Here is an 18877-nt window from a genome sequence, read left to right on the forward strand (position 1 = left end):
CGACGTACTTTGCACAGCTGCTCCCAGATAGCAGCTCGGAGCTCTGCGGCCGGAGCAATGCCCCCGGCACCCCCGGGCTGTGCGCTAGGGGGAGACCGTCCCCTTCTCGTCCCCATCCCGTCCTTTTCCCGTCTTCCCGACCCTCCTCGGTCACGTCCAGCCCGTCGGGGAATACCGCGAGCGGAGTGGGTGCCGCTCTGCCGTTTCCTCACTTTTTCTTTCTTGAAATCTGCACTTCCCTGCGGATTTCCATCCCGCGGACACCGGGCTCGCGTTCCCCGTGGAGCGGGGAAGGGGTTAACAGCGGGGGCGGGGGCCCTACAGCCCGGCCCGGCCCGCCCCTACTTAAGGCGGCGGCGGGGGACAGGGCGGCTTCGCGCGATGGCGGCTCCGCGACGGCCGAGCGGAGGGGGACCGCGGCGTGCCCCGCAGGACGGGCGGCTGGAGGAGATCAATAAGGTGCGGGCGGGGGGCTGCGGGAGGGTCGGGAGGAGGCAGGTGGAGCCGCTCCCAGCTGCCCCCGACTTGCGGCAGGTGTCCCCCCGGAGGAAACGGAAGGAGCGGGGTGGGAGCGCTGCGTGCGGTGATTCTCCGTTCTCTCTGTCTATAGGGTTGCCCTCCGAGCCGGCTGCTCTTCACCCATCCCATGGGTGCTCTGTGCTGCGTGCTGTGAAGTTCCCTTTGGGAAAGCAGCCCAGCAGCCATGGGAGCTGTTGTTCCTCAGTCTCCCCTCCCTGCATAAGGTGCTTTCAATTCTTCTCTTGGCTGTTCCGAAGAGCTGCTCCAAGGTTCTTAACTTTTTAATCACAGTGAGGGGAACGTGAAGTTGCTGAGTGATTCTCAGGCCTTGGGCAGTGGGAACGGAGCTCCTGGATCAGGGCAAAGTGTGCTGAGCTGTGTGCCCTGGGCAGCGGGCTCTGGTGGGGTCCCTTCCCTGAGCTGGGGGTTTGCCACACCTCTGCCTTGCCATGGCTTATGGTGTCCCTTCTGGCTGAGAGCCATTCTGAGGGTGAAAATAAGGTTTTAACCTTGAAACAAGATCACTTAGGGTCACTTTTGGGTCACTTTTAAGTGAGGCTGATGATGCCTTGCTGATGCAGGCAGTGCCTTCTTTGTGTTACAGGTGGGGAAATCAGAGCTGCACCAGCTGGGAGCCCAGAGGAGGCAGTGGGCTTGCTTTGCTTTGCCCTTGTGTTAACTGGACAAGGAGAAGTGCTAGTGTGTTCCTCCCAGCAGGGCTGAGAGCTGAGGTGGAGGTTATGTAGGTCACTGGGGAGGGAATTAGGTGATTACAACCCAGGAGGTGCTGCAGGGTAATAGGAGCACTTGGCTAAAATAGAGCCTTTGTAACAGACTGCTTGAAGTGGGTGAGGTGCCCCAGCACAGGGGCAGGTGGTCTGCAAGCATTCCCATAGGGGATGCTGCCCACTTGGGTTGGGAGGAAGGCTGCTGTGCCCATCACTGCAGTTCTGCTGCTTCAAGGCTGTCCTGCAGCCTGGTTTGGGGTGGGTGTAGGATCCTCCTGCACGCAGTATCTGTGGGGATGAGGTGCAGTGCAGTGCACACTGCAGAATAATGCCCAGGGCTGTGCTCTGGAAGCTTCTATTCCTCTCATGCAGGGCATAAGCTTCTAGTTCTCTCAAAGCAGCCATTGCTTCTGACAGGCTGTTCCTCTTGGCGAGGTCTGGATGACAAAAAATGAAACAAGCTACATAACTTCCCTGTTCTTGTAGATGGGAGCTACTTGTTTGTGTCCTTGCTGTCCTGTGTGTTGTCTTGGTGCTGGGAGAGGGGACTGGAGCAGCTGCCCTCAGACCCCAAGCAGTCACTGCAGTGAACCCCACAGGGATGCACTGGACTCTGCATGCTGGTGGTGGGGGCTGCTGTGAGCAGCCATGCAGAGGAGCAGCTCCTGCATGGAGCACCCAGCTGCAGAGCTGGCTGACTGTGGCTGTAGTCAAGGAGGGGGCTTTCCAAGCCCCATCCCAGGGCTGCAGACCAGGAGAGTTGCTCCTCATAAAAATGATTTCCACATTTCTATCAGGCGTAATCTCATTGTCTCATCCCAACAAACAGCTCCCACCCAGCCCTGTTTTCCTGGCTGATTTCTACCCCAGAGTTCTCACTCAGTTAAGGGTCTGGAGGCAGGCAGTGTCTGGAGTGCACACGTGCTGCTGAAAGCCAGCTGAGCCCAGCAGCATTGGACTCTTCCTTCCAGCAGCTCTTCTCAACAGCTCCTCTGGGATCCCCTGCTGGCTGTTCCCATTTTCCTGGGAATGGCAATCACGTTATTCTGCCTTGTGCATCAAGGTGGCAAGCCTAATCCCAGCACAGATTAGTTTCAACCTGGTTTCACCTCCTAATGCTTTGGGCTGCAGGGAGCTCAGCCTGGTGGGGAGCAGGTGCCTGCTGCTCCAGGACAGGCACAAGCATCCATCAGCCCCTTTCCAGCTTCTGAGGCAGGGAAACAGCCGCAGGAGAGCCTGGCTTGCTGACTGGAGCCTTTCTGAGGAGTGAAGAAGGATCTGGCATTGCACAGATTGTTTTGCAAGTAGCTGAGATTTGTGTGGCTGGATTTCCTTACCTGGATATGTCTCTTTCTCCATGAAAGAGCAGGAGCTCGGGAGTGGCTGGGCATATTTTTAAGCAGTTCTTATTAATAGAACAAGCCCCCTAAAATGGGCATGTTAGCAAAGGGCTCTGGGAGGAACTTCAGCCGCTTGATTGAGTCACCGGCCCTGGGGACTGAATTCCCGTGCACTGTTGTGAGCTCTGGCCTTATCAGTGTGGTGGGGCAGCTTGCATACAATATGCTGGCTGGAATGCCTTTGAACTATACTGCTCCCTTTGAGCTGGAACAGCTGAAGTTCCCCTGTGAGTGAAATGAATGGATTCTGGGTGCCAGGTGTGCCTGGTGTCCCCCATCCTGCCCTGTATCTGCTGTGACACCTCAGGTGCATTTCCCTCAACCCACTGGGATGCAGTTGTCCTGCCTTCCCCTACTCTCCTCTCCTATCCCCTGTCCTGCCCACGTGCGCAGCTCCTACAGGGCAGGAGGGAGCTGTGACCTGGTGATGCTCTGGCTCCATTTCGGTTCTCGGGGAGGTTTGGCAATGCCCTCTTGCAGAAGCTGTTCAGTGGGTAACACGACTCTGCTCTCCGGTGACTTCATTGGGCTGAACCCAGGTCTCAAAGCCCAATTGTCCCTTTGTGCTGGGCAGGCACATGATATCCCTGGGTAGAAAAAGCTGAAATCAATAAAAGCAAGTTGGCTGAAGAGAATGAAAGAAGGAACTGGGAACACTGCTATTCCCTACAGCTTTCAGCTTGAGCTGATGCCCACGGTGTGCAAGAGAGCCTGTGTCTCACGGGTTTAGTTACCAGGGTCCCTGGTGTCACTTTGGGAATCTGCAAGGTAGCAGAGACATCTGTCTGGGTTCACGGTGATGGTGTGATGCTGTCCCAGTACTACCAGCACTGGCTGCTACCTGTTGTCTCATAGGGACCACCCCATCCTGCCCTCATGGGTAACTGGTGAGTAATCATGCACAGAGCAGGGAACAGCCTCAGCTCTCTCCACTCGAGCCTCTGGAGGAGTTCTGTGCTGGACGAGCAGTGCATGAGCTGTGCAGATGTTAATGACTTCTGCTCTGAAGAATGCAGTGTTGTTTCTGAACACAGATCGAGTCATTAAGTAGCTGGAGCGGGGCGGTGTGGGAGGGCAGGAGCAGGACCATGATGCTGATGGGGCACGGTGGTGGGGCTGGCAGGGCGTGCTCTGCTCTGTGCTCTCAGGCACCTGGAACTTTCAGGGGTTGGGTTGGGATGAGCAACCAGAGCTGACCTGGGATTTCCCATCCACACTGAGCAGTGTAACAGGGAAAAACGAGTAGACAGATAAATGGAGCCCTGTTCCTACCCTCTCGATTCCTGCCCTCTTGGGTGCATGGTAGTCTGCAGGCTCTGCATGTTCTATCTGCTAGCCCCCAGTGTTGACTCAAGAGTTTAAAATCTGAGATGAGTGCTTTCAGCCAGGAACAGGAGTCCTTGTTCAGAATAGGATCCCAGTCCTTGTGCTGCGCATGCTTTGAGCAGAGATGCTGGGAGCTGAAACTTTGGATGAACGTGAAGGAGTATGAGGGGTGTCATGCAGGTGAAAAGTCAGAGGCACTGGAGGCAGTTAACGGCAAGGTACAGAGGGGTTAGACTAATTTTTAACCCTCCTGGCACTGTTGCTCAGATGTGGCTGTCTGAGAGCTGTGTAGGTCTGCTGGGCAGCACTGTGTGCAGGCATGCCCTCCAGGCTATTTTTCTTTCACTAACCTTGGGGATACTCTTTTAACTGTTTCAGGAATTTCTCTGTGACCCAAAGTTCAGTGATGAGGAAGATCTGGAGGAGAAGCTGGCAGTGTTCAAAGGTGAGAACTGGTTTTCTTTTCTCCCATTTTGCTCTGAACAGATCCTTTTCTTCAGCCTGAGATTTTCTGCTGAGTAACAGAAGGAACTGAGCCGAGATGGAAACCTCCCCCGTATCACTGGGATGCAGTGAAGCTTCCTGGAGGTGCTGTTCCCACCAGAGTCCTTGTGCTTCCCCCACTTGCTCTCTCAGGGCAGGGCCATGTCACTATGCAGACATCCTGCCTGCAGGCGGCTGCTGCTGCACAACCTGCAGCGTGGGAGAGCCCCCAGAGGAAAGCTGCTGCCTCAGTATTGAGTCAAGCTGGCTGCTGTCATGGACGAGGCAGTAGCTGGTGGGAGGACTTCTTCCCTGCATCCTGAATGAGCGTTTTTCTCCCTCAAAGTTTCTTCAGTCTGCTCTAGTTCTTTCCAAGGCATCAGTACTGGAACCAACAGCACTAATCCAGTCCTGCCCAAAGCGTGTCCAGCTCCATTTTCAGCAAGTGTGGGGCTTAGGTTTGGATGTTTGCTGGGCTCGGGGCTGGAAGAACAGCTCAAAAGCCTGGTTCTGCTGGGTTCCTCTGGAGTTTGTACCCCTGAGTATGTCAAGGACAAAATCTGGCTGTTCTGAGTGCAGCCAGTTTGTTCCTAAGCAGTGGCTGAGGCAGTCATTTCCCCCACGGCCTCTGAGAAAACATGCCTTCTGTGTCAGTGCCCTCCAGGTTTGTCCTCAGGCTGGTTCCAGCCAAACCAAGCCTGACCTTCCTTCCATTTCAGGCATTGACTGCTATTTCCTTGTGAATTTTGGCTAGAAATTCTAGCATGGAGAAAGCTGGCTGGAGTTTTGTCTTGCCCTGCTGGAACCTCCTGTGCTCTCCATCCTTTGTTGCCCTCTGGCTCTTTTGCTGTAAGATGGCTTCAGACCACATCCACCTGCTGCACTGTGGGCTCCTCCATGGACTGCACACAGAGATCTGCTCTGTGTGGGCTGCAGGGGGACTGCCTGCTCCATTGTGGGCTCTCAGCTGCTGTTGCACAGCTTTTTCCCTTTCTTAAATATACTCAGAGTGCAACCAGCATTACTTGGCAACTCAGCTCTGGCCCAGCAATGTGTCCCTTATGGAGCTGGCTCTGATCTGATGAGATCTTCAGGAGGATGTGGCCCCTCTGCTACCAAAACCTTACCGTGTAAACCCAACCAAGGCTGCAGCCCTACTGTGTTTTTCATTCACAACTGGGGCTCTTCAGGCATTACAGCCCTAGGTCATGAGCACAGAATTCCCTGTAACAGGAGCCCTTGGCATCTCCTCCTGCTGCCTCCTGAGTTTGCCTCTGTGGCTGTCCTGCTCTGCAACACCGCCTCCATCTCCTCCAACAATGGCTCATTGTGTGAGGGGGGAGCATTTCTCTGCAGTTCTTCTGCTCCCCTCCCCAGCAGGAGCCTTGGGAGCCCCTCTGCGCTCTGTAAATGCACTTGCACTTGGTGTTTGTGTAAATGAGGAGGAGGTACTGCAGGACAGCTTTGCCCCACCAAATCCCTGCAGCTGGGGTGGGAGGGGAAAAACAAATGTGTGAGCTGAGGCTTAACGCATGGTGATGTAAAGCTCCTCTGTTCTCCATGCCTTTGGCTCAGTGTCAGCTGAGGCAAAAGGAAAACATGTGCTGAGCACCGAGATGGCAGAGCAGGGGTTGTGTTCCCAAGCACTGACCCCTCCCTGTGGGTGACAGTTCATTTGCACAGGGCCATTGCTGGGGGGGGGAGGGGGCATCAAGCTTTGCTTTGGCCCTGAGCATGTGTGTGACAGCCCAGTTTCATCTAGAATGAGCTGCTTAGTGCTCAAAGAGAGGCGTGTGTTTCTGTCCGAAGCATACACTGCTTTGCTTAGTTCCTGTACTCCTATAGACCTGTTCTGCTGAGCTCATGACAGCAGTCCACCATGTGAAACTGCCAAGCAGCTCCTCTGCCTCCTGCCTGGGGCTGCACACCAGCCTGGTTCACCCAGCACAAGTCCTGGGGCATTCTCCAATGTGTGAAATATCCCTGCTTCCCTTCGGCTCCCTAAATTAGCATGCTGCTTCTCAGTTCACGCTCATCTGCTTGCTGGTGTCCCTGGAACCAAGGCAAAGGGATTCTTCCCTTTGGGGAGTGGAGCAGCCTGGGAGCTCTCAACTAATTTGAGTCCTTAGAGGCTCTTCTGGGGGCTGAGTGCTAACTGGAGGGCAGGTGGAGATCTTTCCAGCTGTGCGTGGATGGATGATGGCAGCAGGCATCTTGCTCTTTCATTTAGCGGAATTGAGGTGATGAAGGCAAGGAGCCCTGCAGTGCAAGGAGCTGTAAGGTCTGAAAGATGGACAGATCCTTGCCTGAAAAGCTTACAGTCTAAATGGGCAACAACTAGCAAGGGAGAGGAGGGGTAAGAAACATAGGTGTGCCTCTGCAAAGATCAGAAGCAGCACAGGACTGAAATCCTCCTTTCCTGGCTTAGCTCAGTGCTGTTTTGTGGCATGCCAGCTTTCTTCCTGCAGAGCTGTCCAGGCTGCTGTCTGCAGGCTGCATTTCTCTGAGGACACTGGAACTGCCTGGTGTGGGGAAGTTTGACACCAGGCTGGAAGGGCAAGCAGCAGTTCCAGTGTCTCTGCTCCTAAGCACAATTTTGGCTTTGCCCTCTTCATGTGGTCCTTGAGCATCTCTGCTGGCAGGTGCTGCTCTGGAGCGCAGCATGGTGTCGGAGGGCCATGCAGTTTGTCCCTTGCTATTGCAGGAAACGACGTCACTTAATCCCCTCCTAATCCGATCAAGATTTGTCTTGGGAGTGCTCAGGGTTTTGCTTTTCTTGCTACTCCTTCTGGGAGGTTGTCCTGGAGCTTTGTTTTTTCTGGCTGGAAGCCTTTTAAGGCTACCCATAGCTAGCTGATACCTTGTTCTCGTGCCAGTGTTTTCTTCTAGCTCAAACAAAAGCGGCCATAATTAAAGAATGCTTAACTCTTGAGCGCTGGACTTGAGATAAGGGTGCTAAAACTGGGTCTTGAGATCATTTCCCTCTCTGACCTGCATCAGTCTATGCCCAAACCTCCTCTTTTAACTGCTCTAAGCAGGCACTGCTCCAAAGCCCTGCTGTCCCCTGCTCTGGGTCTCCCTGCCAGAGCAGCTCTGACCCATTAACTTGCTTTTATGTCTCTTCCAGAGAAGTACATGGAGTTTGACCTGAACAACCAAGGCGAGATTGGTGAGTGACACGAGGACATTACTGGGCTGGAAAAGCAGCAGCCTGCTGGGAGGGTGTCTGCTGCTGACTGCTGCTCCCCTCTGCAATTGTGATTCTGGGGAGGAAAATCATGGGCTGCTCTTGGGATGAGCCTTGCTCAGCTCCTGGACCCCAGCTGGAGGCTTCCTGGCTCTGCAGGCTCTGCTCTTGGCTCTCTCAATCTCTTGCCTGTTTTGTGATCTCAGTTTTCTCAGTGCTGATCTCCTCCTAATGCTTTGTTTAGTGTCTCTGCTCTTAATGATTCATTCTGTTTCTCCATTCAGGCCTTTTTGTTTTCAATCCTCAGCATCTCCTGAGCAGGGAAGCTGCAGGGCTCGGGCTCTCCTGGGCTTTGCCTGCCTGGAGGAGGAAGCTGTGTCAAACCACGAGCATTTGTGGTGTGGAGAAGCACTTGTTTGCTGGGGTGGAGGTGGAGGGAAGAAGAGGAAGTGGCTGTGTGGCTGAGCAAAGAGGGCCCTGCCTTGGGGCTGGAAAGCAGAAGTAAAGTAAATATGCAGGTTTTTCCATTTCTGGAGCAGACACCTGAGGGCAAGTGCTTGCATTTAACCCTTGCAGGAGGCTCCTGTCTGGCTCCCCTCCTCCATCAGCCCTTGAAATCAGCCCAGGGAGCTGGAGGAGCTTGGCCCTGCTGTGCTGCCCTTCCGGGTGGGAAGGGGCTGCAGGACACTGGCCTGGTGAGAGCAATGGAAGGAAACGACCTGCAGTGCCAGGCAGGAGTGCTTGTTCCCAGAGCCTCTTTGTCTCCAGCTTTAACCTCAGTGTTGCTTTCTTCCCTCCGCATCCTTGTGATTCTTGGCACTGCTTTCTGAGCTCAATAGCGGTGTCCCTACGTGCCTCTTAAGCACTGTTCTTCTGCAACAGTATGTTTTTCTTTTATTCTTGAGCTGCATGAATAGGAAGTGCTGTTCCTTGCTGCTGATACAGCAATGGGGCTGCACTGAGGGCTTCTCTCTGCTTTCAGCTGACAGCTTCGTGCCATCAGCCCTAGTGAAGAGGTGAGCTGCGAGCTCCAGCCTGTGCCTCCAGGTTGGTCCGGGTGCAGTGTAGTTATCTTTCAATAGTGCTGATGCCTCACTCTTGCAGATTTGATGTCTGTCAAAAGGATGATGGAGAAGATGGGTGTTCCGAAGACCCATCTAGAGCTGAAGAAGATGATCTCTGAGGTGACCGGAGGGGTTAGCGAGACCATCTCCTACCAGGACTTCGTTAACGTGATGCTTGGCAAACGCTCTGCTGTACTGAAACTGTGAGTGCCATCCAGGAAGGGGTGGGGGAGGTGCTGGGGGAGCTGGGAAGAGAAATTTCTCCTGCCTGGCAGAGCTAGAGCTGTGCCTGTTGGGTGGTGCGGGGAGAGAGGAGAACCCTTGTGCAACAGGAGGGAGGACGTGAGCAGCAAAGGATGGTCTTGCTGGCTCCTATAACCCACAGAATGCTCCCTCCCTGCCTGATTTTTTTGAAACTTGAGCTGGTAGGTGGAGAGAAGACACCAGCTTGGGACGGCTGGCTTGTGCTGGGGGAGGTTTGCTGTGCTACCAGCTGCCAGCACTCGCCTCCCACGGCCTCCTCTGCCCTCTCAACAGGGCTCTCAAAGTCCTGCTGTAACAAATGGCTTCCCACCGCTCACTTGGCTCCCTCTGGTATCAGGGTGGGTTTTCTTGGCTCTGTCTCCACCCCATTGAAGCCTGTCTTTTCCTTTCTCGGCCACAGAGGCTGATCCTGCTTTTGTCTGCCCGCCATGAATAGGAGCCGCTCCTCTCCATGCCCCCTGCCCCTTTCTGAAAAGAGCTTTAAAAAGGCAGCCAGCTTTCTGGGCAGGTTGGGAGGAAGGACGCCTCTCTGAGCTGCTACATTCTTTTGGCAATCTCTTCTCTCCCCCTCAGCGCATATCAGGATGCTCCTTTTCCAAGCACACGCTCTTCTGACAACTCTGTTCCTCTCTTCATTGAAGCAGGCTGAGCCTGCAGCCAGCCCAATATCGTCTATTCTTCCAACTTCGGCAGCTTTCACAGATGGGTCCCTTCTTTTGCTAACAAACAGATGCCCCATTGTGTGTTGAGCAGTGTTTAGAGCAGGAGCAGAAATGTAAAACTCGTCCCAAGAGCAGTGCACTCCTTTGATCCAGCCTGGCAGCTGGCATTCCCAGCGTAGCTGCAGTCCTTAGGGAGGAAGACAGCACTGGTTGTTGCAAAATGCTTGGGATTCTTCTAGCTACTGCCTTGCTCCTTGTATCTGTCCTATTTCTGGTTGTAATTGCTGTTGTTTGGCTTGACTTTTGAATGTTCTACTGGATGGTTATGCACAAGGTGGGCCAGGGATGGTGCTTAGGAGCACTTAGCATGCAGCGTGCACCCAGGGCATTTGGGAAGTGGCTAAGTAAAACGTGCTAATCCTCTGGGCTCTGAGAGGAAAACCAGCAGAGGCTTTGGGAACTCGCTCCCTGAAGCTGCTGGAAAAGCAAAGCTGCCGGCTCAGCTGGCAGCACTGCCCTCTGTTGGCTTCTGTCCTCTGTAATTATCAGATGGCCATTGCATAGAAGGTAAGATAATCCCAGTCTCAGTGATGAGTGAAAATGCACCTGCTTTTTTTAATATGTATTATCTACTCTATTTTTCAGGGTCATGATGTTTGAAGGAAAAGCCAATGAAAGCAACCCAAAACCTTCTGGTCCACCTCCGGAGAGAGATATAGCCAGCCTCCCTTGAAGAGGACAGGCTGGAAAATTGGCACTGTTTGCTTTGCTGGTCTGTAACGGAGGTTACCTGTGCTTTGTTACTCTTTACTGTGAACAGTCCTAGTTTTCAACTAACCTGCCTTAGAGGAACAGCAAGGGAAGCTGGTAACCCCAGCTCGCATCTTTCTGCAGTATCCCCTAGCTAACTTGATTTCCTAGACAGAAGCTGTAGCACCGAGTATAATGTGAGACCAAAAAAAAGTCCTGTGATCTTAACTCTTTCCCCTGCCCTTCTTGATGATGCCCTGATGGATTCAGAGCTGTGCTTGTCACAGCAGGTTCCTGAAGAGACTTGCTATCAGATAGCAGCTTCATGGGTGCAAATAAGTGCCTTCTGTTCTGTCCTATGCTTCCTGACCGGAATCTAGACCCTAGTCCTGGATCTGTGTCCTCATCAGCTCCAGGAGCAAGTTCTACACAATCAGCATGGGATGTCCCTGATGTGCCTGGGTTCTCTACTTTTGGAAGACCTTTGTCAGCTGCTGAGGCTGCGATGTTGTAAGGGAACACTTCTCATTGAATTTAGCAGCTAAAGGACGTTCATTGGGCTTCACCTTGAACGAAGTGCTTATCAAAGGTGTTCACGTTTTCAGAAGTCACTGCCTGAAGTCCCCACCTCCCTCAAAGGCAGTAGGGCCACGGTGCCCTTCTGTTCTCAGGCCAATTTTCTGGGTCCTTCCTCTGTGGTTTGCCTTAGGGACAGGATCAGAGCTAACCTGTCAGCAGGAACATGCTCTGTGAGTAACCATGCAGACAGTGTCCTGCTAGCTCCTACTAGAAATGAGATTAGAAATTGTGTCCATTGTATTAATGGCTGGCTACAAGGCAAAGGCAAGAACTCGCTATGGGAGCTGTGAACAAAATGCAGACAAACTCAGGGCTGTCTCTGCAACCCTGATGCATAAATCCAACTGAGCCATGACTACAGGAATAAGTTCTGCAAAGTCTGTTTCATCTGAGGAAAAGCCACTGGTGCATTGCTCTTTTTAGCTTTAGGTCCTTCCCCCTGCCCCTTCCTGGTTTAGGGTTTGTTCTGCTTTTCTCGGCCTATGAGACTTGTTGATCAGCCGTAGCAAAAGAGGCAAGCAGAGAGTCACAGAGCTAATCTGCAAAAGGCCAAGCTGCAGTCCTGTTCTGGGAAGGGAGAAGTCTGACACCAGCAAGTGGGGATGATTAAAGCGACTTTATGATCCTCTTTCTGATAAAACTACTTGGATCAGACCAAGAGCATAATTGCTGAACAACTTCACTGTTCAAGTGTAGAAACAAGCCTGCTGTTATGCCTTTGCAGCCCGTCAGGAAGGCTTTGGAGGAAATTAGAAGGAAGCTAGAGGTGCCCAAACTGTGAGCCCTGTGAGCTTTTCCAAACCAGCTGTGGATGAAGATCTTTCTTCATGCAGCTGCTTTCTTTGACTTTGCAGACTGCTCTGCATGTGTTTCAGCTTGGTCCTGTGGGACTACCAGACACACTTCCCTCATGTATAAACCCCGAAGCTTACACACTGATGACTGTGTGGACTAAGTGCAGGGACTGTGCTGCCCACACTCTGGTTACTGCAGTGAATCTTGCTCTTCGCACAACTTCTGGAATCCAGATGTTTGCTCTTTGCCCTTTCCCCTTTTTTCTTAAATGTTCTTGGCAGCTTTGAACTTTTTAAAATCGGTTGAATAGTTTTTAAAGGAAAACACAGATGATTAACTTGCCTAGGCTTATTGTTCCTGCCAAAGGCTGCACTTTTAAAGAAAACACATTCTCACTACTGTCCGCATGATAACCAAAACTGTAATGGAGAGAAAAATTGTAAGAGCAGCACCAGTCTCTTTTAAAGACTGAAAATAAATCTCCTGAAGCCACGCCGTGTCAGTGTGTTTAGTTCAGTTTTTCTGAAGTTTGGTCCAAATGATTGGTTGCAGATTAGCTGAGCTGTTTTCCATGTTGGTTAATGTAAACCCCTCCAGCAGATCCCAGAGATGGTTTTGGACTGATTTTTATCACTAAGAACTGACCCAGTGCCTCTGAGTTCACGTTACGAAATACAGAGGGCACCTCCTGAAAGCCAGCCTGACCTTCTATAAAGAAAACAGGTGGCAGTGCTTGTTCCAATGAGCGTTTATGGAGAGCAGACACGTGCAGCTCTTTCCCTGTGAGATTACTTTTTCATCCTCTCTGCTCTTAAAGCAACTGCCTGAGGTTATCTGATGTGGGTTATCAAAATGGAGAGCGGTTCTTCCTGGGGCAGCAAAGCCAACCGGCGCTGTGCTGTAGGAGAAGCAGCCGAGGCATTCCCCAGCTTCGTGACGCAAGGAATAAAGGCTTTATTAAACTGCGAGGGCGGGCTCAGCGCCAAGATCGGTACACACTGCGCCCGCTGGAGGACTGCGGGGCACTTCCGGTCGCCACCGACCATAGAGAGGCTGTGTCTAGAGCGGCCCCGACGGAAGCGGAAGTGAGCGCAGCGTCGCGCGGGGCTCCTCGGTGGTGTGCGGAGTTCCGCGATTGTGCGCTGTTGTGAGGGCGGGTCCGCGGCTGCGGCACTGCCAGCATGGGGGAGGATGGAGACTTGGTCCCCGAGCGGGAGATGAAGGTGGGTTCGGCTCTGAGGGGGTGGCAGACCGGCGGGCTCGGGCTTCGGTACTCGGGGGTCGACTCCGGCCGTGAGGAGGGTGACAGAGCGCTGTGGGGCTGTGAGGGCCCTTAGCGGAGCGCGGTTCTGGCTGTTTGGTATGGGCTGTGAGGGTGGTAGGCCGGGGGGGTTTGGTCACTGGGGCCTAACAGGCTGGGGAGGGGGCTGTGTGTGGTTCGTGGTGTTGGGGGGGTTGTTGGGGAACCCCTGCACGGTTTGGGGTGCGTTTGAGTGCTTCTTGGCAGCGTCTGGACAAGGCTGTGGAGTGGAAGAGGGATGGATTGGCTCGGGGTGCAGTGGAGAGGTGTCCAGGTAAAGTTGGAGTATGTGGGGAGGCTTTAGGCTTCATATGTTTTCTTGAAACATTGGGAGAGCTGGAGGGAGGGGTGTAAGGAGCTCACCTAGGCAGAGGAGTGATACATTTTGGAGCCCTTCTGGCTGTGAGCCTTGTTTTGGGGAGCACATGCTTGAGAGAACAACAGACCTGAGCAGGTGTGGTTGTTTACCTGGTGTAGGTTTACCTGGTTGTTACCTGGTGTAGGGAACCTGCTTTGGCAGGGGGGATTGGACTCGATGATCTCTGGAGGTCCCTTTCAACCCCTACAATTTTGTGATTCTGTGTTTGCTGTCAGTTGGAGTCTTGTTGTGTGCTGCCAGCCGGGCCCACCCGTGTGGTTCCAGAGCATTGCTGTGAGGCTGTGTGAGCAGAACAAGGCTGTCAGCACATGTTCTTCCAGCCCCCTGAGTCTCTGTGCAGCTGCTTTCTGCACAGATACTTTCAAAACTAAAGATCTGGGTTGTTCATTTTGCAGAAGATTCTGAGTTCCTGCAGTTCCTCAGATTGCAGAAATGCAATTTTTCTGTGCTTTGGCGAAATGAAATAAGAATCATGTGCTTGGTTTGAGTTAACGATCTTAAGTACAGTGCTGTGGTCAGTGGTTAGAGAAGAGATGCTCATTCTTGATGTGAGCACAGTTTTGCATTAGTAATAGTGCAGGTACTGTTTCTAAAGCCATGTTTTTACAGTTGTATTTCTCACCTTCTCTTTTCTATTTTTTCTCACCTTCTCTTCTTTTTCTCCTTTTACATAAAGACAGTATAAGTTATGAGATGAGTGAGTGCACAAAATAAGTCTGTACTGAGTAATTGCTGGTGGTGGGTGGGTGGAAGAACTGTGTCTGTTCTGTGTATGATAAACTACAGTAGCTAGCAAAGATGAGCCAAGTAGTTGTGTGTTTTGTAACTTTTAGGCAACAAGGGTTTTTGTTCCTTTCTCTTTCTTCTCCCTGTTTCAGGTATGTTTCTGAGAGGACTTAAATGTCTGAGACAGATTCAGCTCCTTCAAATTTTATGAAAGCAGGCTGCTGTGTAGAACAGAGCTTCAACCAGTGCTTCCAATAACAGCAAAGCTGTGATCTCAGTCTTTTTTTTGTAGGCAGAACAGAAAATGTGATAAAATGTCCAGCAATAGCATGAGTATGGGAGAGACTTTTCAGCTGAAGCTGAAACCGAAGTAAGCCATTTATGTTCACTAGCATACATAAAGCTACTTTTGAACTCTCTTCCAACAGGATTTTCAGTTCAGAGCTCTGAAGAAGGTCCGCATCTTTGATCCTCCTGATGATCTTCCCAAAGAGCGGTGCAGCCTCCTCGTAGTGTCTAACAAATACGGCCTGGTCTTTGCTGGTGGAGGAAGCAGCCTGCAGATCTTCCACACTAGAGATCTTCTCATGCAAAATCAGCTTGGAGAAGATCCCAATAGCATTGGTAAGACACATTCATACGTCCTGGTCTTTGCATGTGCTGTTAGAAACCTGTCTCTAAACACGAAACTACGTGTATGTCTGAGATGTTTGTGACAGGAGAGAGGGCAGTGTTCTCATCCCAAATAAGCTTGGACTTGGACTGTGCTACAAGAGAGGAAGTGATGGCTTTCTGCCACCTCACTACCTAAGTGCATTTAATGGCAAAAAAAACTTGTTGGCAATAAAAACTGCTTGGTTTTCATTCTCATGTTGTCATTGGTAACGGTGCTACTTGAAGTATCCCTGTGTGTGTACCACGAGTAAAACCTGGAAAGTGTCCACTTATTTTTCCTCCATGTTACTGAGGAATGAAAGTGCCATTTTCTCTTATAAGAAATTTGAGACTTTTAAGACTATATTGCTAGTGATGAAGGGCTTTGCCTTCACTCAGTGAATTTTTCTACATCCATTCTGTTTATAATGCTGTATGCTTAATGACTTTTGCATAAACTTCTAACTTCATTGTTTTAAATATTTTTGCTGTTTAAATCCATGCTTCATCCTCTCCTCCTCATCTTTTGTCTTTTAAGTGGAGAATGTCCAAAGTACCTCAGTTCCCATGAAGTTTCCAGTGCAGCACTTGGCTCTCAGCTGTGATAATCTCACCTTGTCCGTCTGTATGATGTCCAGTGACATTGGTTCCTTCATTGGCTTTTTTGATGTCCGCACACTCTTTAATCAGGTAAGCTGTACACACACACAAAGTGTTTTGTTTTACTTCCCTAAACTACATCAGGGGGATTGTCATGCCTTGAGTGGTGTTTTCTGCCCCTGTGGGAGGTATCTTGTAAAGAAGTTTTTTAATTAAACTCAAAATCTGCTTCTTAGCATTATAGAATGGTTTGGGTTAGGAGGGATGTTAAAAATCATCTAGTTCCAACCTTACACTAGAGCAGGCTCCTCAGGGCCCCATCAGCTTGGCCTTGAACACTTCAAGGTGCATCCAACACTTCTCTTGTCAACCTGTTCCAATGCCTTACCAACCTCTAGGTAAATAATTTCCTCCTAATATCTGATCTAAATCTACCCTCTTCAGTTTAAAGCCTCGCTTATTTCTGTCAGCTGTTAATTTATAGGTAGGCCAAAACTGGTTTGGATTATGACTTTATGAGAAATGTGTTTTGAGCTCAGCATGGACTGTCTCAAACGTTTTCCTTTCCTAAAAGGCAAAACAGCAGAAGCGTATGTTTGCTTATCACAAGCTGGCCAAGGACTCAGGAAGTGCAGCAATGGTCAATGACCTGAAGTGGAACCCTGCTAGTCCCACCATGGTGGCTGTCTGTCTGTCCGATGGCAGCATCTCTGTCCTGCAGGTCACAGACTCTGTGAAAGTGTATGCCACATTGCCCCCCTCGGTGGCTGTTACCTCTGGTGAGTTTGGGGTAAGGTGATGTTGGATAATTAAGGAGAGAAGGGGAAACACAAGTGGAAGAAGACAAGCTTTGTGTCTTAGGAAGAAGGTTCTTAAAAAATTAAAACAGATCATGAACAGAAGGGTTTAAACTCCCTAAGACTATGGAAAAAAACTGCTAATATAATCACACTGATAATTACCCCTGACTGTATTCCTCTCTCCCAAATTTAGCACAATTGGTGCATCTTTCTGACTGCTCTAATATAATTCTTAGGCCTCTGTCTGTGATTTTAACTTGTCCCCATATATTTGTGTCAACTGAAGTGTATGTTTGAAATGTAACTGGATATATTCCACTATAGGGCAATATAAAGCTGTACAGAGGAACACGGGAGTGAAGTTTAAACTTGTTTACAGCTTAGTTAGTGTGAGGATTAAGAATTTCAGCTCTTCTGTCAGTCTGTAATCTAAAAGGCAAGACTGTGATATTCACAGGAGTTGTATTCAGATTCAAAGGGTTTTGCAGAGGAAAAAAAAGCAGCTTTAATTTATTGGTCCTGCTTTATGGGACCTTGTAACTCTTCACTTCCTTAATGCTGATGAAGCTCTCTTTTCTGTTTAGTGTGTTGGAGCCCAAAGGGAAAACAACTGGCTGTGGGGAGGCAAAATGGCACTGTGGTGCAGTATCTGCCTGTAAGTGTTGTTGCCATTAAGACACCTGCTTGCTAGTTTGCAATGTGCTTTGATTTTTTTTGCATTTCAGTTACAGAATTTGAGTTGGGTGGTGTGTAGTGAGCCGTGCCCAAGCACTTCAGCAATATGAAAGTATCTTAGACCAGTGCTGGGTTTAGTTTAAGGTGTGCACCTGCCACTTAAATGTAGTGACTTCATCGTGGCATGTGATGGGTGTTAACAAGAGAGCGAGTCACTACCAAACAATTCTTTGCAGTTTCTCCAAAGCTTACAGTTTAGTTGGTTTGGTGGTTTTTTTTTCTTAGTACTGAAAAGGATTTTTATTTGCAGAATCTGCAAGAGAAGAAGGTAATCCCTTATCCTCCCTTTTATCAGGCAGACAATCCTGTTAAAGGTAAATCTTTGTGTTTATTTTTAACTTGCTTCCTCCTTTAAAATATTTCTACTCATTCATCCACTGTTACTGTTAGTTACATCCTGTAGCCTGCTTACATAATAACAGTATCATTTTTTTAATCATTTGGGAGAAGAGTTACGTGTTTTATCCCTGGGCCACATAGGAAAACTAACTGTAGGCCAGAGTGTTGATCTGTTTCTAAAATGTTGTAAATACACATCTGAAATATTAGTTTTGTGCTCACTGATGTGATAATACCATGACAGCAATCTGCCTTCAACACAGAGATTTCTGGATATTAATCCACTGTATTTCTTGGTGTGGGCTTCATCTCTTCATTATGATTCTGTTACTGCTTTGACATTTGATTGTTCAGAAAGCAGAAACCTTCCATTTGGGTGTGCCAGACTGTCATCCATTTTTAGAAACACTTGGTGCTGTTTGGCCTGCGTTGTCATCAGGCAAATCAAACATTTGCTTTGGTTTTGTATTTGGAACTTCTGGGAAATAAATAGTTTTCCTGCTAGTATGACTGATGCTGTGCAGGCAGATCATTACAGTTCTTCATCTTTGTAGTTTAGCAGTTAGTGATTCCTTATCTGCTAGCAGTGTCACATTACTTGTGTGTTTTGTGCACAGTTAAAATTGCCCTACAAGGAAGTATTTTGAAGTGTATCTGACTTGAGGTATTTGTTTCCTTCTCTTTTAGTTTTGGATGTGCTGTGGATTGGCACATATGTCTTTGCTATTGTGTATGCAGCTGCGGATGGGACACTGGAAACGCCTCCAGAAGTGGTTGTAGCACTGTTGCCTGTGAGTTACCAACAAGTCACAGCTGCAGAGAAGTTTCTTGCTTGTTCTTTATTGGTTTATGACAGCGGCAACCTGCTTTTATTGTGGATGTCATTTGGAATTTGAGTTTACTGTACCTCAATGAAGTCATATTTATGTTATTAATTTCTGCATTGGGCAGTAAATTATTAATGTTGGTCTTACAGAAAAAGGAAGAGAAGCGACCAGAAAAGTTTGTGAATTTCATGGAACCTTGTTATGGAAGCTGTGCTGAAAGGCAACATCATTACTACCTCAACTATGTTGAGGAATGGTGGGTTGTGAGAATCATGACAAAGCTTTGCCCCTGTGCATGTCTGAGCAGTCTGTGCTTCTTGTAGTATTTCTCCCTCCTGTAAACTACGTAAGACCTGAACATGAGCCAAATGAAATTGCCACTTTGAAAATGCTGTATGAAAGCATGGCTAGTTTCTCCTTTGTTTTCATGACAATGGACACTGACTAATTTTAAAGGAAAAAAAGGCAAACGTACAGAGATGGAGCCAATGGTGTTTCCTTTGTCTTGGGAGGAATAGTCTGCTTCATACTGTTATAACTCCTTAGTTAATTATGAATTTGGATAGATGATGATGACTTGCAGGGCTAAACCTTGCATGGATTGTCACACGTGTCATAACCTGCTGGTGTCCATCCTTACAGGGATCTAATTCTGGCAGCTTCGGCCGCTTCCACAGAAGTCAGCATTCTTGCCAGGCAAGGAGATCAGGTAAGGCTTTTCTTCCTGCTGCATTTATGTATATGTACCTCCTTTTTCTTG

The 18877-nt window shown here is 49.7% G+C and overlaps 2 protein-coding genes across 5 annotated transcripts in view; both read left to right on the top strand.

Moving 5' to 3' along the window:
* The first annotated feature begins 182 nt into the window (after positions 1–182).
* Positions 183–12249, top strand: AIF1L (allograft inflammatory factor 1 like). The gene is made up of 5 exons (XM_052669181.1): positions 183–459; positions 4352–4418; positions 7584–7625; positions 8748–8910; positions 10279–12249. The coding sequence occupies exons 1-5, from the start codon at positions 382–384 to the stop codon at positions 10364–10366; spliced, it is 438 nt and encodes a 145-aa protein (XP_052525141.1). The 5' UTR covers positions 183–381; the 3' UTR covers positions 10367–12249.
* A 110-nt stretch (positions 12250–12359) lies between these two features.
* Positions 12360–18877, top strand: part of NUP214 (nucleoporin 214) — a 40897-nt gene continuing 34379 nt past the window's right edge. For all 4 annotated transcript variants that reach the window (XM_052669167.1, XM_052669168.1, XM_052669169.1 and 1 more), the window contains exons 1-9: positions 12360–12980; positions 14591–14786; positions 15355–15506; positions 15991–16195; positions 16801–16871; positions 17202–17265; positions 17978–18081; positions 18267–18373; positions 18760–18826. In XM_052669167.1, coding sequence (XP_052525127.1) covers positions 12939–12980; positions 14591–14786; positions 15355–15506; positions 15991–16195; positions 16801–16871; positions 17202–17265; positions 17978–18081; positions 18267–18373; positions 18760–18826 — 1008 coding nt within the window. In that variant the 5' untranslated portion in view covers positions 12360–12938. The remainder of the gene's footprint in view (positions 12981–14590; positions 14787–15354; positions 15507–15990; positions 16196–16800; positions 16872–17201; positions 17266–17977; positions 18082–18266; positions 18374–18759; positions 18827–18877) is intronic.

This window comes from Tympanuchus pallidicinctus, unplaced genomic scaffold (assembly GCF_026119805.1).
Source record: "Tympanuchus pallidicinctus isolate F22 unplaced genomic scaffold, pur_lepc_1.0 scaffold8, whole genome shotgun sequence".
Classification (NCBI taxonomy): Eukaryota; Metazoa; Chordata; class Aves; order Galliformes; family Phasianidae; genus Tympanuchus; species Tympanuchus pallidicinctus.

Coding starts and splice junctions, on each gene's coding strand:
- AIF1L (XM_052669181.1), top strand. CDS start 382: ATGGCGGCTCCGCGACGGCCGAGCGGAGGGGGACCGCGGCGTGCCCCG. Junction 7,626..8,747: donor GAACAACCAAGGCGAGATTG/GTGAGTGACACG, acceptor TCACTCTTGCAG/ATTTGATGTCTGTCAAAAGG. Junction 8,911..10,278: donor CGCTCTGCTGTACTGAAACT/GTGAGTGCCATC, acceptor TCTATTTTTCAG/GGTCATGATGTTTGAAGGAA.